Here is a 27,115-nt window from a genome sequence, read left to right as displayed (position 1 = left end):
TTATCCAGAAAAGATCAAATGAGGACAGGTGATATTTTCCTGCAACACTTTATTGATTCAGTGCCAACATTCACACTAAAAAAGTCTGTACAAGTGACAGTTTATGCAGACACAGGATATGAATTTATTTTGTTCAACTTGTCAGGGCGAGAAACTTGTGGGTGGGATTTTGGCAAGACGAGGTGACATGGAAACAGCTACCAGGTGAGACACAGTGCATTGAGCAGGAGTTGGACCCAGGACAATAAAAGTGGAGGGGGATACAAACAAACCAATGCAGGCGGGTACATTTCTGTCTGCTGCTGCAGAAAGGAGCTAGATGGCAGCTTGTCACTCATCTCCGTGTGCTCCTCTAGGACTCCTGCTGCTGCTGATAGGAGTGATTTCCTTCCATCTACCTGAAGTCCAGGCCAGACCCACTGACTTTTGGTGCAACTCTCAAAATAGGAAAAATATGGAGAACAGGCTCGAGGAGCTGAAGAAAGACATGGTGAGGAATAATACATTAATAGTAGAATTTAAAAAAACATATTTTTGACCACTGACAAATGCATGCATCAGTATAAAAACAATCTAACATCATATCACAATAGCTTTTCTGAATTTCTTTGTTGATTTATGTGTGATTTTCTGGGCGTGCATGTGTGTGACAAAACTTTGTTCATGTATTCAGGCTGACTGCGTGGGTTCAGATAAGCTGTCCTCTCCTGTACAGCTACCAAACGTTTTTGTACAAACAGCAGAATGGGCAAATAAAACGGTGAGCAATACCTGACATCCACCAAAGCACGCACACACACCTTCCGTTTGTCTGTCATTCATAAATTTCCTCAGTTGCAAAAACCAACAGCGTGTATGCAGGGTTTTTGCCTTTCCTGTTATTGGTCCACTCCTTATCAATGAATACAGGAAACTGTGGAATGAGAGGTTGTCCTTTTTCAATAACTAATTTTACAGTGTAATAATATGCGACTTTGGTTGTCATTTTACATATAAAACATGTAGATTAAGAAGCAAAACATATCACCTCTCATCTTCTGTTGAAAAGCTACTTTGTAAATGCTGCATCAAGTTTCATTCAGTGCATCAAAGTGCTGATGATCAAACAACAATCTCTGGGTTACAGAAGTACATTTTCCCACATGTAAGAGAACAACTTCTAAATTTAAAAATAATAGATTACAGTTTATGTATGTTTACCTCAGAGGAGTCCGTTTTTAAATCTAAATAATGCTCAAAACATTGATTTAAGTATACAGGTTTAATGTCGTATACTGTAGAAAAAGCATCAAGAAACGTGGCAAAAACATAGCAAGGAAAGTTTTGGCAATAGCTGCAAAGATTTCCAGCGAAGTTATACAATGACTGCCTTCCTCTCTTGCCAACTTTCCAAAATTTGCTGCTCTTCCTGTCCGGCAAGTGTGTTGGTGCGACTGCAAGGTTTCTGTGTCAGTGTTTGGAGTAGAATTTCACAGACAAATACACTTAATGGATTCAATTTGAATTATACAGATGTAGTTTAGCAATTACAATGCCGTTTTCTTTTTTTACACATGTGTATTTCATTTGTTGGGACTAATTATGAAACACTAGTGTTGGGACACTGTTCAGGATTTGGGCAAACAGGGGTGATGGACAAACCAGACCTCACACTCCGTTAAGCTTGGCTCCTGCACACAGCAGCTAATGCAAAACAAAGTAGAAACAAGAGAATCTACAGCCATGTGTACGGCTGTAGAGAAGCTGTACTTAGGCACAGCAGTTATTTGAGCTAAATGCTAATGTCAGCATGCTAACATGCTCACAATGACAATGCTAATATGCTGATGATTAACAGGTATTTATAATGTTCACCATTGTAGTTTAGCATGTTAGCATTGCTAATTAGCACTAAATTCAAAGTACAGCTGCGGCTAATGGGAATGTCATAAGTTTTGGTTTAGTTAATATGTTAGTAATAATGTTAGTAATTAACATTTAGACCTGATGATGGCACTACATGAAAGTCAGAGGATCAACAAAGTTATTACAATTCATCCTGAGGGGAACATGAATGTCTGTACCAAATTTCTTGACAATCTATTCAACAGTTATCACAACATTTCACTCAAAACCATAGTCACCTCATGGTGGATCACCAAAGTCATTACAGGATTCATCCTCTGGAGACCATGAACCTATGTACAACATTTCATGGCAATCCATCCAAGAGATATTTCAGTCTGGGCCAAAGTGGTCGACCGATCGACCGTCAAACATTGCCATACCTATCCACCGCTAATGTGACTAAAAAGTTGAAATGCTTTGTCACTTGTACAGTAAAATGAAAAACAAAAACAAACACCACTTTTCAAGAATTTATGTTCCATCAGGTAAAGTGATTAAAGGGACAGCCCACCCCCAAATCAAAACTACATATTTTTCCTCTTATCTGTAGAGCTATTTATCTATCTAGATTTTTTTGGTCTGGGTTGCCGCATTTTGGAGATATTGGCTGTGGATTGTTAAATATAACCGTTTTGCACCGCTAGGTCAATTGTTAAGGCACATCCTGTGTGCTTCAAATCTCTGTGGAGCGTGATGAATATATTTTTATACATTATATAAATATAAAGTATGTGAAATTTTCCAAAAATATTTCTTCAGTTCATCTATTACTGGTTATCATTTGCAGGGTCATGCATGAGGGACTGGAGCCTATTCCAGTTCATGTTGATAGGGGAAGCACAATAGTTCTCTCTGAAAGGAATTCTGTGGAATTCAAGCCCAAGCCAGTTCATGTTGTAGGTAGCATTGCAGTACTCACTGAATGCAATTCAGTAGAAATGCGGAGGAAGCTGTTACCAACAATAGCGAGGGTCATCGTGAGAGTCAGAATGAGCCTTCAACCGACTGTCAAATCAGTGCATTGAAAACCAATGAGATGTGGTAAATTTAAATTAACAACCCAGGCTGGTTGTTGAGGTTTACATTTGTGGTTCAGAGAGAACTATCATGACAACTATTAGATAAATTGCTGTTAAGTTTATAACAGATATTTAAGGTCCCTGGAGGATACCTTCTAATGACTTTGGTGATCTTCTGACGTTTCCTCTAGCACCACCATGAGGTTGACTTTTTATTTCTTAATTGAAATATCTTGACAGTTATTGGATGGATTGCTGTGAAATTTGGTACACATATTCAGTCCCCAGAAGAAGACTTGGAATAACTTTGATCTCCTGACTTTTCATCTGGTGCCAGCATGTAGTCAAAATTCCATGTTGTCCAATACTTTGGTTTATCACCAAATACCTGCAGAACTAATGACATCCCCATCAAGCCTCAGCTGTACTTTGTGTTAAATGCTAATTAGCAAATGCTTGCATGCCAACACAGTGAACATGGTAAACATAATACCTGCTAAACATCGACATGCTAGCATTGTGAGCATTTAGCTCAAGTACTGCCTCACAGAGCCGCTGGCATGGCTGTAGACTGTTTGTCTTGTTAATGAAATAATTGATCCGGACTTGAACTACATCAAATACTAATAATTTATATGAATACTAAAATACTTTGTTGTACCTATTAAACACAGCAACATTCTGACACTTTGCGTGTTTGTTCAGCTCCAGCAGAAGCGCGCAGAGGTGATCGGGGCCCTCCGGGTGTTTCAAGATGGAGTGCACAGAGTGAATCGGTCCACATTGCAGTGTCAGACCTCATTGTTGAATCGTCTTGGACGTCACATTACAAATTATCTGGCTATTGTCAGCAGCCTTCAGATACAGGTGATACACATGAATGTGAATATATATTGTACATTGTTGTAAACATATTATACATAAACATACAAAAAAGATCCACCAAAAAACTAAGTACAATTAAAACTATATTTATCCAAAAATGAGGAAAACATGACAAAAGGATAAATACAAAGAGAATACATTTTGGATAAACACTGTCACATTTTTACTTAACACTTACTGATATATTCATGTAATACATTTAATAATAGAAATCATCATGAAACAAAAGAAAAGAAAACAATTCTTCATTTGTTTCACATGACTGATTGATTCAACTTTTGGTTCCCTTACAGAATGACACGGTGACACCATCTCAATCTGCAGGACAGAACCTTTCCAACCAAACCAGCCTGAACGAAGTGCTGAAACAGTACAGAAATCTACTCAGGGGGAAACTGGAGCGCCTTGCTATTGATCTCGAAGACAGCATCTGCAAAGTAGAACACAGGACAACCAATACTTAAGGACCTTGTGGCTAATTTAACAAATGGAAAGTAACGTATTTGTGCTGCTGAGCTGTGTTGCCTGAGAACTGATCCAAGAAACAGGATATCAGGGGAGGAACAGCACTGAGAGGAATGAGAGGGCCTGTCATGTTGACACGAAGATCCACGAAGAAAGGTCTGGGATTTGATTTGCGGATAGAGTGGTATGGTGGGGAAAATGATCTGTGTTTTTGCCATTTACACTGGAAACAAGGATGGATAAAGGCATCAACCAGTGAGTGGTTTTGAAGGCCAAAGATGGTGGCAATTTTGAATTGAATGTCATAAAAACCCACAAGGAGTGGTAGTTTCTTGCAGAACTTTTCAGTGCGGAAAAGCTTCTAAAAAAACCCCAGACCACTTGAAACTTGAAGTCTTCCCTGAAAGAGACACGGAGGACTTTTTCAAGTGTGTTAGTGACTTCTTAAGCAGCCGCTCCTAATTAAAGGTTGATGTTTCTTCTTCTCAAGCTTTTCTGGTTTAGACCTAAAGAATGTTCAGCTGTAACAAGACTGAAAGTCTACAGCCGTGCTAGCGGTTCTGTCAGCTAAATGCTAATGTCAGAATGATAGCATGCTGATGTTAAGCATGTATGATCTTTGTTTTGTGTGTTAGCAGGCTAACATTTGCTAATGAGCACTAAACACAAAGTCCAACTGAGGCTGATGGGAATGTCATTAGTGTTGCAGCTATTTGGTCATAAACCAAAGTGTTGGGCAAATTATAATTTTGACATCATGATGGCACTAGAGAAAAAGTTAAGGGAGGGATCACCAAAGTCAATAAGATTCATCCGCTGAGGATCAGAAATGTCTGTACATCATTGAAATCCAACCAATTGTGTTGAGATATTTCAGTCCTAACTAAGTTCCTATTGTAGAGTCAAAGCTACAGTATGATCACATGAAAAGGGGTTAGTAAAGTCAGTAATTGTTTTTATAAAGAAATAAATAAGCAACCAACTGTTATTGCCATGGAATTTTCACAAATAGGCGTTTAAGGTCCTTCAAGAAACGAATCTGAATGGAATGCTGTTGTCTTACATTTTACATCAGACTCCACACATTCATTTGTTTACACAGTGTGGAGCACAATGTGGCAGTGTGCTTTATTGGTCATGCATCCTGCAATGTGTAATCACAACTGTGACTGTAGTGCCCTCTGTGGGGGCTGGATGAGAGGTGCTCTGTGTTGGGTTCTGCAGTGAAAAGAACAAAGTCACCAAGATAAATGGGCATCTCATCTCTTTTTCATTTCATTCATCTTACTTAGACCGTGGAAGGTGGCAAATGTAACTCTACATTTTTAAGCCCTGGCCTGCAGGAAGACTTTAATAATGAGTCGGATAGCTCATATTTCAGAAGGAGAGGAGGAAAAGAAGGAATAAAATCATTCAAATGCAAATAAGATCTTCAAAATATGAAACAAGTGAAAAGATACACTTGGTGATTTTGTTAAAGCACTCAACAAATCAGTGAGTGCATATTTAAGATTAATATATCAGTATTATATGTATGTATGCACACAGAGATACTTAATTTGCCTGCATTAATTTTATAGATTTTGTAGATATGTATCCATTTACTATTTTAAATATATGTATCAATATGTATATATAATATTTATGTATTTTTTCACAGCACTGTATTTTCGTAGCTATATTGATCCATGCAAGATTCCATTGTTGCCAAAAAGATTGTTTTTTATATTGGAACTTTCACTAAACAAATATAATGCATGTATCGATAATAATAAACCTACATTTATTATTAGTATGTTTTCTTCTGTCATGTTTTTATGTTCTAAATTGTTCAAAAGTAACTACATTTAAACTTCTATTTGTAAGGTAAAATCACATACACATCACACACACAAGTTCTAGATTTTAATTGGTTTGTTGATGCAGGTCCTATCAGCAGTTGGCCAAAAGTGTGCCATGCTCTGATTGGCCCAGCCAAGCTGATCATATGACCGAAAGCATCAGGCTGGAAATATGAGGGCTAGAAAACACAGGAAAATCCAGGCGTTAGAAAGATTTGTCAAGCTAGATACAGACAGGCAGGAAAAAACCGGAAGTTGCCGGGTTCATCTTCATCTTAAACAAATTCATGTGTTTCTCATTTTCAAGTATTGTGTCTCAAGCACTGGCATTTCTCTCGTTTCTCTTGGTGAATTATTCTGACGTGGCACCAGGCAATAGCTCTTAATACTTTCCGAGCAGTTTGGATGTACCATTGATTTGGTTTTGTTTTTGTTAGCCTATAGCCTTTTCTAAAGATCATGATTTATATGTTATAGTAGGATATTCATATATATTATGGCAAGGAGAACAAGTGAATTTGCGTTTGCTGTTGAAATAGCTTCTTTATTTCCAATGTGTCTTGTAGTATTTATTACAGGCATTGCATTAACTTGTCATTTGCTTTTATACTGAAAGCTTTAACCGGAAGTTCTACTTGTGATGTAGGCGAATTAAAGTTAGTACATCACATGATATTCTATTCAGTAGTTCTAAGGATTTATCCAGACCGGCAGAGGCTAGACATGGGCAGCTGTGTGGATTTGTAACTTTCTTTTTAATACTATGTGTAAGGACTGCTCATTTTAATAAATAGGTTTATTACGCAGGTTTTGTTTTAAGTTATATTAATTGATAACGGAAGCACTTCCTACTCTGCTATGTAGCTAGGTATGGCTGAGTTTTTACCAGTCGGTAATCAGGACGCGTCACTAACGTCTGAGAAAAACATTGGAAACGTTCATTAACGTGTCGGAGATAGTAGGCGAAACAGTCAGTCACATTTAAAGAGCAAAGTGACATCCGGCTCTTACATTATTCAGAGCACTTCATGAAGTTGTGAAGCTTGTGCAGAGGCAGGTTTCACCATGACAGAGCGCACTCCTCTTCTCCACTACCGCCTCTCCACCAGCGTCAATGAATCCGAGCTGCGCTCACCTCCGGCCAGGCAGGCCCTGGAGCAGCAACCGGGCAGCACCAGGCAGAGGTCCCATCAGCGGCAGCCGCAGAAACTCTCCATCTTCTTCGGTGTGGTGATCCCTACCTTGCTTTCAATGTTCAGCGTGGTAGTGTTTCTCCGGATAGGTGAGTGCTGATGATAACAGATGTCCCCTTAAATCACTGCACAGCGCACCGTGTTGTGATTTCTTAACAGAGGCACGCCAAACCCCATTCAAAATTTGCAGATTTTAATGTTGCCTTGCTTGTCAGTAATGGTTCATGGTATGTAACATCGTTTTGGGCTTTTTATGAGCCACTGGTGAATTCGGTATGCAAGCCATTCATCAAATTTGACTTGTTTCCGTAATATCAACTTTGCTCAATGTTCTTCAATGAATAACCATGGAGGACACTAGTGAGCAGGGTGAATCAATTCAGTAAGTTGATTTTATTGAAACAAAGTTGTGCTTGGTGACATTCAAACTGATATGATGAATCCATTAAAAGGTTTTATCCCGTTATAATTTCCCTCATTAATTCAGTACTGTTTTAAAGGAGATTAGATTGAGAAGCAGATGAATTACAGAGGGATTTTTAAGCTTTGACGTAGTCACTTTAGGTTTCAGAATCAGAATCAGAAATACTTTATTGATCCCCGAGGGGAAACTCTTTTGTTACAGCAGCTCACTATCACGTCAGTGCACACAGGAATAGAAGTACTAAGCAAATCAGAATATAATACACTATAATACAGGCAAGATAAATTAAGTACAACGTGGATATAAGTATAAAATTAAAATAAGTGTAAAGTACAAAGTGGATTTACCGGTTGATGATAAGTATGTAAGGTATAATAATACAATGTAATAATATAAGTAATAAGTAATAGTGCATGAACTGTTAAGTGTAGCTTATTAAGATTATTATGAGACGGTGGATATTGCACAGCAGTAATAGAAGAATATCAATAAATTAAACACCTGCACACTAAACGTGGGTCGTATTTCTGTTTTGGGCCTCTGTCAGCACCGTGGTGCCTTTATGTGCATTGCTTGATTTTGAAGTGCCCAGATTTGAATTGATAGAGATCAAATCATCAGTTAAATGCAAAGTGAGTGCATCGTAAATTTAGTTCAGTAAGAATATCACCAGCAGACACATCTTTATTAGATTTATTACTAGCTTTTTACATGAAAACCCTCAACGTCACACAATTTTGCATGTAACCTGCAAGGTGGATGAATTCCCCCAGTCAGCAGGAGAGCTTTTTCTTCCTTATTTATTGTTTAAGAATAAAATGTTTGACCGGACTTTTCTTTAGTTTTGAATGTTATGCATAACCTACTTTCTTTTGCAAAATTGTTCCACTCTCAACAAACGCTTGTTCACAGCAAAAATGACAACTGTTTTGCTGAGGTTTAGATAATAATCTGACCAGTCAAATGAGTCCCACTTTGACATGGAGCGATAATCTTCAGACGCTCAGGCTTATGCAAAATACAGTAGTTGGAACATTTTCCACTGTAGGAAAGTGTAACTTTCTGGTTGCGATGGCACTTCATTCAACTTCATTTAGAGGAAGGATCCCTGTTTGTCATTTCGAGTAATATTGTGTAAGTTTAAGGCAAAAATAGCTGAAATAACAAATTTTGGTCCATGTCAGGAGGGTACAAGTTCCGTTTTCCTTTGAAAAATGCATGTGTGAAGCTAGTAATCCTATGTCATGCAATCCACAGTTTCACATTTCTGCAGTCAAAGTAGAAAAAACTGACAACCGAAAAGCACCAAAAACCAGCCGTTCTCATGTAACTTCATCTTCTCTTCTCTCTGTTCCGGTTATTTGTTGTGCTCCCCCCCCAATCCAGTCTCATGAGATGTCAGCTGCTGTGCAGTGGACACACATAGTCTGTACACACACACATGCACAGACTCAGGACTTTAGACTACTATTCTCTCACTGTAATGTGCCAGTCTACACAGGAACTAGTGGTTTCATTGTGGATGTGAAACTTGTAGATTTATCAGCTGTGAAAATCAAACTGTCATTATACATGTATTATCATGGCCTAACCTATACCAGTAAATATATATACAATAGTTATATTTTTATGGTATTTAAAATCAAAACTTAGCTAAAGCTACAAAGAATCCTACTTATATAAATTGAACACTGTGTCTGCTGCCTTCTTCCCCTTTTCCATGAGATTTTGGTTCTGATGTTTAGTGATCATGTGACACCTGCAGCATTGCTGTAGAAATATAGCAGACCATGAAAACAGCAGCATTATTCTGTTAGTCATAGTCACTGATTGTAGGCTATCTATACAGTCAAACGTTACAGTAGAAGAAATGGGTGATGATGTGGAAAATGTGCGTCTAACATGGTGTAAAGTGGCACTGAAATCTTCTCACACACTTTGATGAGATGCACATGACTTTCCTCATGAAGCTCTGATATTTTAGTTATTCTAATCAACCGTTGCTAGCATCTGAACTAGTTTTGTTACAAAACGTCTGTTTGCACATGGAGTGTAAAGGAAGGGGTATCTAGCCTAAGGTTTTTGGAGCACTGGCAGGATTGAAAACTGTCAAATGTTGTCAAGCTGGCCCAGAGATCTTGATTTGGACCGGTATTAAGAATTGTCCTAAACTCTTTGTAAAAAGTAGGACTTAAAAGCTCTCTATAAAGAAGCTGAAAGTAACTTTTAGTCTGAGTGTGATTAGTGACTCGTGAGTGCTGTTAAATAAGGACAACAATTATGTCTACCCAAAAGGCCCTCCCTCAAGCCCTGAATCAGACAGCAGAGAGCCTGCAGGGTGATGTGTCATCTCACCTTCATGCATACATTGGCTGTGTCAGAAATCACTCCCTATTAAAGTGCACTATATTTAGGCTACTATCTGCCATTTTGTGTCCAAATTCTGAATCATTGTGGATTTTATTCACTATGTAGTGCCTTCAAAAATTCTTACAGTGGAACAAAAAAAGTATTGTTTCGTGGCATGTACACTACTTTCTGCTAACAACCCCACAATGAAAACTGTCATATTTTATAGGTGCAACTTTACAGCTGTCAGTGATGACGCAGAATTATGATGACTCATGAGAGTCTGAAATTTACTGTTCACCTATATAATAGACATTATAGAGTGTCTATTATATAGGGAGTAGTTAATGAGTGAGCGAGGGAGTGATTTCAGACAAATGATCATGATTAAGAATACCCATCATTCATTGTATCCAGTGCTTACATGCTTCCATATACTGTAGTATGCCAGAGGAAAGCTTATATATACAGTATATTTCCCCTACAGTTACGCTGACACTATCAATATACACTCAGTTAGCAGTTTATCAGTCACCCTAGCTAAAAGTAATCTAGTCTAGTACAACAGTCCTGTATTAGACTGCATTAGTTTTAGCTAGGTGGACCTGATTAGATTAGATTAGATTAGATTCAACTTTATTGTCCTTACACAAGCACGAGGCAACGAAATGCAGTTTAGGTCTAACCAGAAGTGCAATAAGCAAGTGCAGGATATAAAGCGTGTGCATAAATGCAGGATAGAGCAGTATAAATAAACTGGCAAACTGCGTGTATGCTATTTGGGATATTATTCATGCAAATCTTAAATGAGTTAAAGAAGGATTTAGTAATCATTTAAAGTGATACTTATCTGTGGGGGTCCTATAAAATGTTTGAATGTGAATCAAACACACATTTTATTGTTTTTGTCTTTCCAAAACAGAAAGGAGAATTCAACCTAAAAGTGAAACATTTCCATAAAAAGTTTCCTGGCCAGGTTGTATATATTTAGAATCAGTTTACTTTGTCATGTCTATGTTTTGTTATTCATTGTCTTCCAAACTCACCAGAATTCTTAGATTTGACACTTTAGCTACTACAATTATAATGTATTTGACATTTTAGGATTAATATATATGTGGTTAATGTGAAAATTATGGAAGAAGCACTCAACAATGTGTAAACATGTCATTGTATTCATGCGGAATCCATCATGTCATGAACTTTGTCATGTTGTATAGGTAGTGTGGGTATTGGCACAGACCTTGTATCTTATCAGCCTCTCATTGTACATTTCCAAAATATGAAAGCTGCCTCTGTGGGAGTTGAGACCAAGCTTGAAAACTTGGTAACATTTATGCATGGCACTTATTCTTAATTATGAGAATCAGAGCAAAATTATGTCAATCTTTCTTCCCTCTTTGAAAAAATAGTTCCTGTTGTTAAATCAGGAACTATTTCTTCTCTGGTATAGATTATTAGAACCACAGACTTTAGCATTACAGTAAATGCATGGAGAGGAAGCTGGAATCACTTACAGCATGTGATTCCAGTTTCATTTTCAGAGAGGATGGAATGTTGTGATGAGTCATTTTGTGCAATGGTCACTTTCAATTTGATTTCGTAGAAGATTTTCAGGAATATATCCATCATAAACTACAAGAACAATTCTTCTGATATTAATGTATGTCTATCATACACACTTAGTTGACTAGATGATGGTAACAGCGTGTACTAACAGGGTTCTCATGCTACATTGAATGCTCACATCCTCTGTGCTTTGTGTCGGGGCTCTTCCCGGGAAAGTTTAACTTCCCTCTTCAACCACACTGACGTCACTGCCAAGGTCAAAGTTCTGCTTTCAACCAGCTGACTAGGTGGTCAGTGTTTGGTCTGACTGTGTTTGTGTTTTGTCTGACTAGGCTTCGTGGTGGGACAGTCCGGACTGTACCAAGCTATTGCCATGTTCCTGGTGGCCTACTTCATCATCTGCATGACCGTGCTGTCAGTCTGTGCCATCTCCACAAATGGAGCCCTGGATGCCGGGGGAGCCTATTGTATCCTCTTCACACACGCACCATCACGTGACATTTGCACGTGACAGTCAGCGTAGTATCAGTGACATCGGCAATCGTCAACTAAACAAAGACACACTGTCCTCATTCTAGTATTGTGTTTAGTGAAGTATATGTAGCATTGTCTGTGACACTGAATGGGGACTTATATGTTCATTAACTGCACTATAGGACACTGTTTGCTACTTTAGATAGAAGGACAGGCCATATCCATACTTTTCTGAAGTTGAAACCTGCATTAACATGCACAGTACGCTTAGACACATGTATTAAACAGCTTGTCTCCTTGGCATTCTGTTGTTGCAGATGATTTACAGTATATAAAAGCAATACATTATACATGGATCATCTGCAGTAATTGAGCAGCTTACTGTCTCCCAGCAATTTTCATATGCCCATATAATGTTCTGATTGTGGCATGGGCCCAGAAATAGAGTTGGATGAGAGTAATCTATCTACACACACTATTATAGTGCTTGGGAGGACTTTGTTTTAACTGTGTTCAAACTGTCCAGCCATAATCATATCCTTTACTGAATTCTAGTTGTAATCGTAAGTCTTAATCCAGCCATTAGCTCTGAACTAATCTTAATCTCAGATGAATAGTTTGACATTTTAGGAAATATGCTTATTTCTTTTTGAGAGTTAGGTGAGAAGATTGTTACCACTCGTATATCTATCCGTTGAATATGAAGCTACAGCCAGGGGGAAAAAAAATCCATCTACCAGCACCGCTAAAGATGACTAGTTAACATGTTCTAAATCATTTGTTTAATCTGTACAAAAACCAAAGTGTAAAAACTACAAGTTGTGGTTGTGGGGTTAGGTACCTTTGGACAGAGCCAGGCTAGCTGTTTCCCCCTGTTTGCAGTCTTTGTGCTAAGCTAAGCTAAGCTAACAGTTTCCTGGCTGTAGATGTAGATATTTACCATACAGACATGAGAGTGGTATCTTCTCATCTAACTCTCAGCAGAAAAGCAAAGAAGTGTGTTCGCCAAAATGTCAAACTATTCCTTTAACTCTTTTCCTAAAGCTATTTCTGATCCTAACTAGAAGCAGACCCTTTGTAAAAGAGACACCCATCGCCCTCATGTCACTGACGTCATGGTCTTAAACACACACACACACACCTGTTTCACAGCATATCCAACAAACAAGTGCACTTTGCCTTAACGTCACTCAGACATGATCAGCCGAGCGTTGGGTCCAGAGTTTGGTGGCAGTATCGGCATCATGTTCTTCCTGGCAAATGTGTGTGGCAGCGCTCTCTTTGTGCTGGGTCTGGTTGAAGCCATTGTGGCCACCTTCGGCGTGCCTGAAGGTGAGTTTAATATTCAGGTCAGCATTCCTAAGCAAGTTGCCTGGTCAGGGAATATTAATGAATTTTTACAAATCATTGATTTTATATGAATATAGCTCAATACATTTTCTAACTTATTTTGTTAGTTTACCAGGTTTTCTTCTGTAGTTGAAGTGGTGGGTTTCCATCATAATAAAATGGAAACTCCTTTAGAAAACAACAACCAAACCAGGAGCGTTAGGTCATTGTGACACTAACATAGTTATGAAAAGTCACGGAAAATCAGGGAAAAGTCACATTTTACAGCAGGGCCCTGGTGAGAACTCTGAGAACATTCATAGGGATACCAAATAAGAAATGCTTTCTGTTTCAGTAACTCAGTATTTGACTGTGGGAAAGTACTGAGAAGCTCTTAGGTGTGAATGTGTAGAACTGTATGAATACAAAGCAGGAAGCTTCTAGAAAAGAGCATAAAGCTCAGGCATTGATCCCAAAATGGGGGCGTTTTCTGTTGCAGGGCAGTTAGACTGAGGGCACAGACACGATTGTTTATTCCTGTGAAAAGCTGTTTGTGTCTTTTAAAGCTTTTGAAATGCACCAGTTCATATTGACTTTTGTGCTATCACAGTATACTCTTGAACATATGCTGTCAATCATTTCTAAGCATTAACAAATCTTCCCCCTTATCTTTTCCCTCATTGCCTCCTGCCTCGACACCTTAACCATCTCATCCACCGCTAGACGGGACTCTGGCCACTTCTCCCTACCAGGTCCTGCCGTCGGGCTACTGGTGGTCTCTGCTTTACGCCACAGCCATCGCCCTGCTGTGCCTGCTGGTGTGCCTGGTGGGAGCCCACATCTACGCCAAGGCCACCTTCCTCATCTTCCTGGTGGTCATGTTTGTCCTGGGCACCATCTTCATCAGCTTCTTTGCCGTACGCCCTCGTACCATCGTCCTGCCCAGTTCCGCCAACCCGACAGCCAACGGAACAGGCCCCGTGTTTCCCACCACAGCCAACTTTACTGGCTTCAAGTTGGACACGCTGCTCGGGAACCTGTGGGGTAAGGTGTATGAGGCTGGGCCAAAAAGAGTTCTCAGGATGTGCTCATACTTAGCAAGTTTGGAATGGCTTATTTGAATTGTAGTGTGTTTACTCATTTTGCTCATTTTGACAGCTGACAACGATACAATTCAAACGTAGATTTGACAAAGGAATGTCAATGAATAATCAGTTAATTGATAAAAGACGAGGGAATATTGGTGTGAACGGTCAGAAAATGTACTGTGGTTTGGTTGTAGTACCGGGTTACATCAGTTGTTGAGCATTATACAACAAGTAGTTCCGTCCAAGCAATCTGATTGGTCAACTAGACATTTAGAAAGCGCGCATCTTTAAAAATATTACTCCGCCAGGTGCGTGCCTCTCTTGTTTGCGGTAAGCCGAAGAGCAAACAGTTTTGTGACCGCAGTGAAAATGTTGTTGTTTTTCATCTGGCGTTTTTCAATAAATTTTGACCTTTGGACTTTACAACACTTTGGAACGTTTGGATCACATGGAAACTGTTCAGCCTTGATGTCTCTGGTGTCCTCCATGTGCCAGTGAGTCGGTGACATGGCGCTACTAGCTTAAAAATACATGTGAGGTTCGTGGACGTAGTCCATGGAAAAAATCTTTTTTCAGCAGATATCTTAGTTACATCAAGATTGAGCTAGCAAGGCAGTTTTGTGTTTAGATGCGTGGTATTTATTCAGTTTGGGAAATCCCACGGTCTCTAGAAAGCATTAGCTCAAGTTGGCTGGCTGACTCAACAGGGACTAGAAATTGTCTCTGTTGCTAGGTTGTTACTAAGGATCAGCCTACTTGCTGGAGTAGTAAACTACGTTTCATTACATAGGATTCTACTGACGTGACTGATTTCCAGTTATTAGTCAAACCCATGTGTTTCCAGGGAAACAGCGATAAGACTTGCAAAAAGTTTTTTATATTGAGATTGAATTGGCCCACAATATGAATAAATTTTTATTATATCTTTTATTTTCTTGTTAACCGTTGTATAATCGCAATATTACACTCGAGGGCGAGCTTCAACGTCATACTGGCACGACAGTGATGCTTGCGGACCGAGGCGCAAGTACCATAATGACGTTAAAGCTCACCCTCGAGTGTAATATTGCTTAATTATTTGCTTTAGTTAATATTTTAAACTTGTCAGGTCATTCGTTGAATAGAGACAAAAAGGAGTTGGAACACTGCAATTAAGTGAGGCATAACTATGTTATTAGAATTTAGCTTATGTTTATTGAATTTATTGCTCAAATACATTTAACTTTTTTGATTTTGTGGCAATCGTGGACCACACTAGTTTATCCGTAATAACGCTGTTATTATGGATACACTCGCTCATTGTGTCATTTTTTTATGATTAACCAGCTATTGATTGTTAACAAGTCCAATAATCAGCAAAGGAAATTCTGTGAAATTTGCGTCCCTAGTATAAATGTTATAATTCAAACGTCCCCCCCTTTTTCGATCATATTATCAAATCTCTGTCCAAACATGCTGGAGTTCCTTTTGAGTTCATATGATTTCTTTGCGAGCCCTGATTCAGATATAAATAAACAAAATACAACTATAGAACATGCTAAACGTTCCCACTTGGGTTTGGACCAAAGAAAATGTAGTGGTGATTACACTCTTCGTTTTGTTGCGAGATGAGATGAGATCAGGCCAGTGGCAGACTAGACTAACTTAAATGTGCATGTAAGACAGAGGTCAAAAGCAGTAGGTTTGTAGTCTGCTATTAAGCAATACATTGATCAGTTTGAGCACTACATTACATATTAATAATGACTTATTTCGACTGAATGAATGTACAATGTAAGGCTTTGACGAGATTTAGCCCTCAGTTCAGCTCTCATACTGTTTAACAAGCATTGTGTTGTACAGCTTTTAACTGGGATGGAAAATGTACTTGGTTAGTTCTATTGATTTACTGTGTTGCAACAACCCTCAGAAAAAGATTGTAATACAGTTATTAATGACGGATTTGTCACTGATCCAATGTGTGAACGATGTAGGTTTGGAATTTTCCTACTAAATTGTTGCTTATTGGAGGCATGACCTCAGTGACATAGACTTTACTGTACACCTAATGTACTGTACACGTACAATATTTCAGTAAATCCACACACACCCAGCTTTTCCCTTTTCTCCCTTTTCCCCTGCGCTGCTGCCCTTCTCACTGCTAACTCCACTGCTGACCTGGGGAGGGTGCAGAGAGCCAAATGTCTCTTGCATGCGCAGTCACTTTCTGGAGTCTCCGCTAGTTGCCTGGCAACCTCACGATGATGACTAGACTTAAAGTCCCGCACATAGCGCCCCCCCCCCCCCCATAAAACCACATGTGTTTGTACGGATTAAATGAGATATAGCGTGTTCGTGAACTTTTGGCAAGAAACCAAATAAGCCCCCCCCCCCCGGCACTCCACTGTGTTTGCAGGGATTTATATCCAAGCACATGATTACTAAGCTAATTGCTGTAACTCGGCCATGCACTCAGGCACACGTGAGAACTATTACACATTCAAGCTTTGAATAATCCCAAGATCTAACTAAACAGAGTACAAACACACACAGAGACATGTCAAATCCTAATTTTAATTGTGAATATTTTAAAGTCCAGAGAAAATCATGTATTTACCTCTAATGATGGTTTCTGAATGTGTCTAATTACATTCTAAGGAGCAAAAGGGCCTGAGTGAAGTGGCAGCACAGTTCTTTCTTCTCCTGGGTATTTTTGCATGTTTGCTTCATTGCATCAAACTGTTGTATGAGTGCTTTACAAATATAACTGTTGTTAATATTAGCTGTTAGATTATTTTCTTTGTTTACCTTCATTAATCAATGAAGCGCGGTACTTTTTAGGAGTTTTGTTCTTTTCGGAAGTCCCCCCGGTAAAAATGCTGTTATTAAATGATAGCAATTTAATTATACAATTAAATTTTTTACAAGAGCAGAAAGTTCTGAAGTCTTAGTTGAAGTTAAAGTGTTAGTCGTGATCAATGTTAGACAGGTTTGGGAATGGTAATCAGAAGTCTCTTTGGTACATATTATATGCGTTTCCAATTATACACATACATCCATAAAGACCTCAAAGAAGATTTATTTTTTATAAATAGAACCAACATCCTGTGATCGAGTAGATGCTGCTCTGTAAACAACAGGAAAGATGTGCAGAGAATGGTTTTCTCAAATGCTGTAAAACATGATGAAGTTTGGTGGCGAGCAGGTATATAGAGGAGTGTCTGCCAACAAACCAAATTGAACTTTCTGTTAGAAGACTGATGATGCTGGTAAAAGCACAACTACAGTGACTTATCTGTTGTTATCTCTTCCCACAGCTGACTACACTGTGGATTACACAACGGGAACTACGATGACCTTTGCCACTGTTTTCGCTGTCATGTTTAATGGCTGCACCGGCATCATGGCTGGTTCCAACATGTCAGGTGGGTGAGGGCAGGTTGTGTGTGTGTGTGTGTGACCTGATTACCTGTGTATGAACACATGGTAAACCTGTGTATTTACCAGGTGAACTGAAGAATCCTAGCTACTCCATCCCCCGCGGCACCATCACAGCCGTCATCTTCACCTTCATCATCTACAATCTGCTCTGTGTACTGGTTGCCTGCTCCTGTGACCGGTCAGTAACACACAGACACACACACACACACACACACTCACACACACACTCACAAACACTCCTGTATCTGCATACACTTAGGCAATGTGATTGGGGTATTTTAGACTTAAAATCTTTGATGTAGTGGAAAATAGAAACAAGGTTAAACTTGATGAACTGTCTGAAAAGCATTCATTTATGCTTTTTACTTTTAATGTTCCCATTTTTGTTAAGTGAATATTCAGTTCATATCATTTACATCTACAAACAAAAAGCAGTGAGATTGCCCATAATTGAACATTAATCCACGCAGATCCAAACAAGGTAATTAAACCTTTGCGTTGATAAGAGTACAAGTGCCCTGCTGTAGTAATAGATATAGCAGATGAAATCCAATACTTAGTGGCTATCAGATAATGCAAACAGGGTTCATTTTCTGCTTCACCAAACAGAATTGAAGCATCAGAGGAGGATGATGTCAAAACCATCTATTCCAAGTGAATGTTATCCAAACACCAATTGTCAGTTAATCAATCTGAACAACTGCAGCATGCATGAATGAAAGCAGACAAAATAATGGAAACATTACTGTGTGCAAGAATGACCAGTGTGCCTCTATTCAAGCCCATTTTTGACACCGGAGTCTGACCTTTTTTTTTTTTCATTGCTCTGTTTGTTTGCACTTGTCTGTGTTATTCAAACGAGTTGCAATTACTGTGTAATGCAGCTCAAATACCTGTCCTCTTAAATGTTAGAGTAGTAACAGCAACAAATGCACAGGGGAGCACACTGAAAACTGGCTGAATCAGTCTACATTCAACAATGTTTCATGCTCGCAGTCATTATTCATAAAGTCGTAGAAGCTGAATGTCCATCCAGGCACCACTCTGCAACAGCAAAAGAACCGTAATACCGACAAGGTTGTGTAGACACAGACGCTAAAACAGCAAGCTGACATGTGTGGCATTATATTTGTGTCTCAATCCTGAGTTTTTTTGAGGAGATAAGTGAACAGATGTCTTCAGCAGCTCTATTAGTAGATCCATTACAGCATGCTATCACTGTAGCATACATATATTATATTTATATTTAATGATAGTGGGTGGCTTGCTGTATCAACAGTAAAAAGACTGACCAGATTATGTACAGCTGGGTTTTGAAACTGCTTTCTGATAAGCAACCATGTATTAATTTGTCCACTTTTTATTGGCTACCCACAATCTCACATAATCACATGGATAACGTAGGTGTCTGTGTCCTCACTTCACTCTTAAGGTTAGAGCGGTAAAGTCTTCACCTTGATGTTGCTCTTGGTATTTGCTTCTTTCTGCTTATTTGTCACTCCCTCTCCCTCTCTCTCTATCTGTGTCTTTCTATCTGTGCCAGAGTTCAGTATTGATGTAGCCCTAAAGCGGGTGTTGCCAAGGTGCTAAACTGACATGACAGGGCTGTAAAAGAGCATTGGAGATCAATACTGCCATCATTTAGCCTGCTGCACCATCCTCCCTGCGTCCGCCTCCCACACACACTTACTGATAAGAGAGTTTCTTAACACACTTTCTCTACCTCTGCAGTACTCTATCTTTTCCCCTACAATCACACATATTACTTGTACTTTATGTTGCTGTATACTTACATATGGTTTTCATCATCTGTAGATATCTGAAGTAGTAAAAAAATAAGTTGTAAAAACTGACTTCTGTTGGATATGCAGTTATTTGGTCATCAATGAAGGCTTGAGGCAGTGTCAGTGTTTTGAAGTGGGACCAAGTCAGTTCTGAGCCCCCGCTCACATGACCCAACAGAGGCCACAAAGGTCCCTCACATGACGTGTGTGTGTGTGTGTGTGTGTGTGTGTGAAAGTAAAGCTTTATTTGTGTAGAACTGCTTCACACATACACACACACACACGGAAAATATAAATGAATAAATAAATAAAGATATATTACAATACAAAACACAGCATAAACCAAACTGAAACAAACCAAAACATAAGACAGGGGCGGAGATCTCTAAAAAAGGCTTGCGTATAGAGATGGGCTTTTAGAAGCCACTTAAAGCAGTCCAAAGATTCAGCAAATCTGATAGTTTGTGGAAGATGATTCCAGAGGGTTGGGGCTAAAACAGCGAAGGCACGATCCCCCTTTTGTTTTGAGGTTGGAGCGGGGGATGGATAAAAGGCTGAGATTTGAGGATCTGAGTGGTCGAGAAGTGGAATAAGGAACGAGGAGATCAGAAATGTAACTTGGGGCAAGGTCATGCAGAGACTCATATGTAATCAACAACATCTTGTAGTTTATTCTGAATTTTACAGGAAGCCGACAGAGGGATGCAAGAACAGGGGTGATGTGGGGCCGACGGCTAGTTGTAGTTAGCAGCCTGGCAGCTGCGTTTTGGACCAACTATAAACGATTTAGAGCGGCTTGACTGAAGCACGTGTAGTGGGAATTACAATAATCTAAACGGGAGAAAATGAAAGTGTGAATGAATAGTTCCAGATCCGCAGAAGACAAGATACATCTGATTTTAGCGATATTTCTTAGCTGAGAAAACAGGTCTGGACGAGCTTGCTAACAGGATGGTCAAAAGTCATACTGGTCAAAGATGATTCCAAGATTTTTAGCAGTAGATTTGATATTAGTGTGTGTGTGTGTGTGCGGAGGGGACTTGTTGACAGTCACAAATGCATAGGTCTAAACCCATTTGTAGATGCAGTGGAATCTGGTCACTCATGTGGACACATACTGCAGTGATTCCCCCCCAGGGGTACTTGTACCTCCGGGGGTACTTCTGCAGTTGCCAGAGGGCACATGGAAAGATTATAGAGTAGCTCAACTAATTTGATAAAATAGAAACTATGTTTTGATTAGCAGAAAATATCCATATGTTGAGTCAGCTGTAACACCTGAGCACTAGGTGTTGCGATTAAGAGTGCATGAAAACTAGTCAGCAAGTGAGCAAAGCTAGCTAAAAATATTGCATAAATGGTTGAAATAGATAGTTAAATTGACGGATTAACAGTTGAGATTGTTAGCTAAAAGTAGTAGATAAATCGTGAAATAGCTAGAAGTAATGGATGAACAATTGAGATAGTTAGCTGAATGTATTAAACTGTTGAGAAAGTTAGCTAAAAGTCATTGATAAATAGTTGCTAAACAGTTCATTACAGTTTGAAATCAATTCTGATGACATATTTGTAACATGACAGGTGGAGGGGTACTTGTTCAGTGACATGTGTTTATGCGTCTGTGCACGCAGGGCTTCTGTGAAAATCTGGTCCCATGACTTAATGACTTACTGTAGACAGGAAGTGTAAAATATTCTTGGTGATGGAAAGGATGATAAAAGGAACAGAAGGGTGGGGTAGAAAGTGAAACATCATCTTCCTCAGAGCTGTGCAGACAGACACACAGCTGCGTGATTATGAAATACAGAAGACTTAAGCTCACATGGGCCATAAAATCCTTTTTTAGTGGTTTCTTGCCCGGGACATCACTCCCTGTCTTATCTTCAGTTAGCGCGGGGTCGTTTGGTTTATTGATGCTGACCAGAATTGAACTGATATGAGTGTTATCTTGCTGGAGAAAATGTATAATAATTTCTCGGAAGCACTAGGAAAATTGTCACTGATGTGATATTTCCTTATTCTGCACTTGTTTCTGTTCATTCTCATGCAGGCCAGATGACTGACTTTGTGATTTTTGACTTTTTTTAAATGCTGGTTAATGTGAGAAAACTAGAAGAAAAGTTAGTCATTTTAAACTTAAACCAGTTATTTTAATTGGGTAGATAGCCTGATATTTCTCAGAGTGTGTTTCTCATCTTGCTTTTAGAGGTTTATGCAGAATTTTCTGTGTTGTGTAAATTAATCTAACCATGTGATAATATCTCAATGACTGGAATTTACTGCTTTCACTTCCCTAGATTAACACAATGGTCTGATTGTGCACTGTGGAAAAAGTTACCACTCAATATTCGACACCCAACTCACAAGAATACAGCCACTGACTGGCCAGCAGCCGCGATCAGGAGACGATAAGTGGGCCAATAGTGACAGTGACAGGTCCCACTGGTGAATAATCTATTTTAATATAGGAGCTTCTATGCATTACCTGTTTGTAAGCAGTGTGCCGCAGTGTATTTCATCTTCTGCTTGCAGAAAAACATTTTCATTCACCGCTGTTTCTGCTACATTAAGTCGGCTCACTCCTACAAAAAATATGATCAACAATACCTGCGTCATAAAACTTTATTGATTTTCTGTAAGGAAATTAGAGAAAGACCAATATTTATCATGGCACAAGAATTTAAGTAACATCCATTTACCAAGTGCAACTTGTTCTAGAAATGAGGAAAATCCTGGTCATCCATTATAAGTACACGATCACATACCTATTCAAATAAAGCATTTTGTGAAAATTACTCTGAAATATCTGTATGTAAACAGAATCATTATGTGCTGATTTTCTTATAAAAAGATAGGTAATCAAAATGAAGAGAAACCAAAACCCTGTGGCAAAGAGTCGCCTTACATTTATCTCACACAACCAGTTGTTCATGCCAACTCCAAATAGCACACTCAGACACACAAGCATGTGTCAGGCAGGCAGCAGGGTTTTTTCATTAAACTATGCAGACAGGCAGGCTAAGCAAATTATCGTGGATTAAAATATGACTGCTTCTATTAAAGTCATTTGTCATGTTATGGCTCCACCACACCACCATGTCAGGGAAGCCCTCACGCCTGAGACGAGACTCCAGGGTTACTGTAATGATGGCGGTATCTCATTATTATGGGATGTCACTGTGGGACGGGGTAGGTAGACAATATGTTTGTGTGTGTGATTTAACTGGAAGATGGGTAACCCTAACCCTTTACTCTAACCCCCCTTATTTAGCATTTATAAGCAATATATGCTGACATTTCTAACCTCCTGTCAAGCATCCCAGTTGGTGCATAAACAGATAATGAAGGATTGACAACAACACAGTAAAGCATAGCTGTAATCATATTTAGTTATATATGATTCACACATGAACACAACAGTGTTTGTGTGTTAGAAAATATTAACAGTTTATACACATCAAATCATTCACATGTGGGTTTGAAACTGTTTCAAACGCAAGGTCCACTTACTAGATTTCTCCCTGATCTCAAGCCCTTCATCCGAGGAAGTAGTATTTATAAATATAATGAGCATAATAAAATATAATAAATGCTTGTTATATGAAATAATTATTGATTGCATCGTCACAGGAGGAGTTATAGTTGTTAACAAATTGAAATGAATCAACATTAAGGACATTAAAAATGTCCTTAAAAAGAAATTTGAAAATGGTCAATATTTATCATGGCGCAAGATCTCGACTGACATCCATTTATTCCAAGTGCAAATGGATCTGGAAATGAGGAAAATACTGGTCATTCATTATCAGTGCAAGATCACACCTCACCTATTTTTTTTTTTAGTTACTCGGCAATATCTTTATGTAAACACTTAAAAATGCCCTTATAACTGCTTGCAACTGTAGTGCTTACAGCGTGTTAGAAACCATTTATTAATTGTTCATATACCACTTGTAAACGCTAAATGGAAGGGTTCAAATAAAGTGTTACTGGAAGATGGTGTAATTCAAGGGTGCAGTCTTTTAGCTCGGTACTAATGCTGTCAGGGTTACAGGTTTCATTCCGACTCGACCTTTCTGTGCTGGAAAAATATTCATTTCCACTGTTAGTTCTCTAACAAAAGCAAAAAGGAAAATCCAGTGCCTCTTGTAGTTGCGTGAGCTGTCCAAAGGGTGGCAGTCACACTCTCTTACCAACCAGCCATGCTCCCTTTAAAGGGAAGATTTAGAGTGACAAACTAACCTTTACATAAGGCTCATCCAAATTGCTACCCTCTGCAAATTGTAGTTCTGCATCATAGCTTTAAAAGGCAAAGCAGTTACGACTGTTTTTTAAAAGTGAATGTCAAGGAGGTGGAGAGCGGCCATTGAAAATGATTGTACTGCATGGTAAGGGTACCTCTTTATAACTGCCTACCTGTTTCAGTGTGTGTGCTGACCTCACAGTGTCAGTGCCCCCACCAGGTGTGAGCAGGGGAGATGAAGATTGTCAGTGTGTGCTCATTATAACGAGTCTGACAGCTTCAGCCAGTTCAGACTTGGTTTTAACATGAACTATGACATACTTCAACTTACTCTTCCATTACCCCCCCCCTGTATGTAGAGTTCTCGCTGGTCATGGAATTCCTGGAAAATCATGGAATTTTGTTAAATCAGTGCCAAGCAGGGACAGTGGGGTGATTTGGTGATTTCTTTTAGCGAGTCACACAATTTCACAAACTTATAGATATACTTCCATCACATTTTCAAGTAAGTTTTCAGAAACATTCCAGCTAAGTAATGCAACTTCGTTCTGGCACGTTGTGGATTTTCGACCTGCTCCACAGCGGGAACCCTGTGCCTGCGAGATTGACTTTGCAGATGCACTGACAGTACTGAGTGTGTATTTTATTTTACAGCCGGATGAGCACATTTTCTGCTTCACAGCTATTAGCACTGCAAAGAAAATGAAGCTCATTTGGATGTAAAAGCCGTACAACTGGTTTCCAGGTCACTGTTAATAGAGCGGCCCCATATTTTGTCTGTTTTGAGATTATCTCTGATGATATGCCACTATGGTAAGAGGGCCGCTGATGATGGTGATGAAGGCTGAGGGGATGTGAGATAGAGGGGAATCTATTAACCTCGTGTGACCAGCTAGCCAACCATGACAGATTGCCCTGTCGCTACTTTATCAAGCTCTTTTGTGTGTGTGTGTGTGTGTGTGTGTGTGTGTGGATTAGGAACTTAAATCTACACTCAAAGCAACAGAATGAGCATGACGACTCACTCTGTTACTCCACAGTTTTTTATTATTTTAGAACTGGTTTCATGCCTGAATATTAACTAACTGGTGTGTGTGTGTGTGTGGGGGTGAGTGCACACGCTACACACGTGTTTTCCACAGTACTGTGCGTCAGTGACCTGTAGGCTATTCTGCCCCACGCTATAGAAGCTTTTGTATTAATAACTGACTTGATAATTATATTAATTTGAATCTGCTGGGCCGGCTTTTGTTGTGCTATCTCTGACATGCAGCCTTGTGAATGTGTGCGCAATCCGCACCCCCTGAAGTGCTTCTGTCTCTCATCTCACTTCTGCTGCCCCCCCCCCCCACACACACACACAATGCGTCAAATTCCTCTCACTTTTCCAGAAAAGTCACATCTTTCGTCACAGCACTTTTCTTTTCTCTCCATCCTCCAAAAAACATTCTGTATTTCTACTTTGTCTCTTGTCTTGTCACCCACACACTGTCTATTTCCATTTCTCTATTTTCCTATTTTGTCCTTTTTTCTCCCTCACTCTGGTTACCTTTCAATCACATACTTTTGTTCACTTTTTTACTCATTCTACATCTTCTCTCCTGCTTTTGCCCCTTCCTGTCTGCGGGATCTTCTCCTGAACGCTGACGTTTTGTTTTAATAACTCAAGGACCTTTACCTCCTTTCCCATCTGAAAAGGGGTTAAAGGCTCTTGGTCATAGTTTCTACCCCCAAGAAAAATCCCTGTGACCCAGGTTGTATTTTATGATGGGTCACAAACAATTGGTGCTAAAAATGAAGGTACTGTACAGCCAGCAGCTGTGTGAGACATGTGGAAACAGCTAGCCTGGCTTTGTCCAGAAAATCTGCCTACTATCACCTCTAAAGCTCACCAATTAACATGCTATATCTTCTTTATTTAATCCGTACAAAAACAATAAGCTATGCTTTTACTATGAGTTGCGTGCCGGAACTATTTCTTGGCTGGGCGAGAGACTTCCTGGAGTCTCCTCTGGTTGCCTGGCAACCTCACAGTGACGACAAGGCTCCGAATCTTTATGATAAGCTAAGCTAATCGTCTGCTGGCTCTAGCTGCATATTTAGCATACAAACGTTTGCGTTTAACTGTTGGCAAGAAAGCGAATAAGTGCATTTCCCAAAATTCCAAACCACTCCTTCAATCCAGCCTTGAACAGGAGAAACTCAAAGAAACAGAAACAGAATCAGGTTTATAAAACCATTAAAGATCACAGTCACGCTTCTCGTGTGCTCATGCTTTTTGGTTTTTAGTCCATGAATTTTTTTAGCTCTTCTCGCTTGCTCTTTTTTGGCAGAAAAGATTCAGGAACCTTGTGTGTTACGACACACTCTGTCATCCCTCTCAGTCTTTACATCATTTCCCCTCATTCTCAGGATTTCTGCTCCTCCTTGTCCAGACTGTAGCCATTGTAAGGCAACAAGTCCGGCATCCCTTCTCCCCTCATCCCCACTCCTTCGTTTTCTCTTTCCCCCCCTCTCCCTCCCTTTCTTTTGGCACTATCACCCCACAGCAGCATTCTTGGCTTCCCTTTCTCCCCCCTCTCCTTGTCTATCATTCATCCATCCATCCGCACAGCCGTGTTCCCTCCTTTTGTTATTCACCCCTATCTCTCCACTGCAGAGATTCCAGTCACTTTCGCCCCCTCTCTCTTCTTTTTCTCACTGCTGTCCCCATTTGTTTTTTGAGGAGGGGGGTAAGAATGGTGGCAGTACAGGCCAAGTCGTCAACAACATGTCCAGTCTGAATTAAAAGCTGCTGGGATTGGAGGGAGAGACAGACAGAGGAGAGAAAGGGAGGATTTGGGTGACAAAGAGGTTTAGATATTGGGCTTTTTTAGTGACAGACACTTTGTGTTGTCCATGAAAGATATAAGGCAGCTTATTGTAATTGATGAAAACCTCACCTGTTGTCTATGGGAAGCACTAAGTTTGAATTCTAGTTCAACTTTTTGATCAGATTCCACACAATTGACAAGTAGACAGCTAAAGTCCTGACGTCATTTCGGGGCTAGCCTCTTTCCATATTCTAAGAAATGAGAATCACTGTACTTGCTATTATATTTTGAAGACATGATTTTGACAAAAGTTAAATGCTGATTAATTCAAG

The 27,115-nt window shown here is 39.5% G+C and overlaps 1 protein-coding gene across 1 annotated transcript in view; it reads left to right on the top strand.

The window, feature by feature from the left end:
- Positions 1-6,761: 6,761 nt before the first annotated feature.
- Positions 6,762-27,115, top strand: part of zgc:153039 (uncharacterized protein LOC767698 homolog) — a 69,739-nt gene continuing 49,385 nt past the window's right edge. The window contains exons 1-6 of the mRNA XM_044202477.1: positions 6,762-7,379; positions 11,965-12,099; positions 13,301-13,438; positions 14,159-14,479; positions 17,820-17,927; positions 18,010-18,121. Coding sequence (XP_044058412.1) covers positions 7,163-7,379; positions 11,965-12,099; positions 13,301-13,438; positions 14,159-14,479; positions 17,820-17,927; positions 18,010-18,121 — 1,031 coding nt within the window. The 5' untranslated portion in view covers positions 6,762-7,162. The remainder of the gene's footprint in view (positions 7,380-11,964; positions 12,100-13,300; positions 13,439-14,158; positions 14,480-17,819; positions 17,928-18,009; positions 18,122-27,115) is intronic.

Source organism: Siniperca chuatsi, linkage group LG7, assembly GCF_020085105.1.
Source record: "Siniperca chuatsi isolate FFG_IHB_CAS linkage group LG7, ASM2008510v1, whole genome shotgun sequence".
Lineage (NCBI taxonomy): Eukaryota > Metazoa > Chordata > Actinopteri > Centrarchiformes > Sinipercidae > Siniperca > Siniperca chuatsi.
The sequence above is the reverse complement of the archived record's forward strand: the minus strand, read 5'-3'. Positions and strand labels throughout refer to the sequence as shown.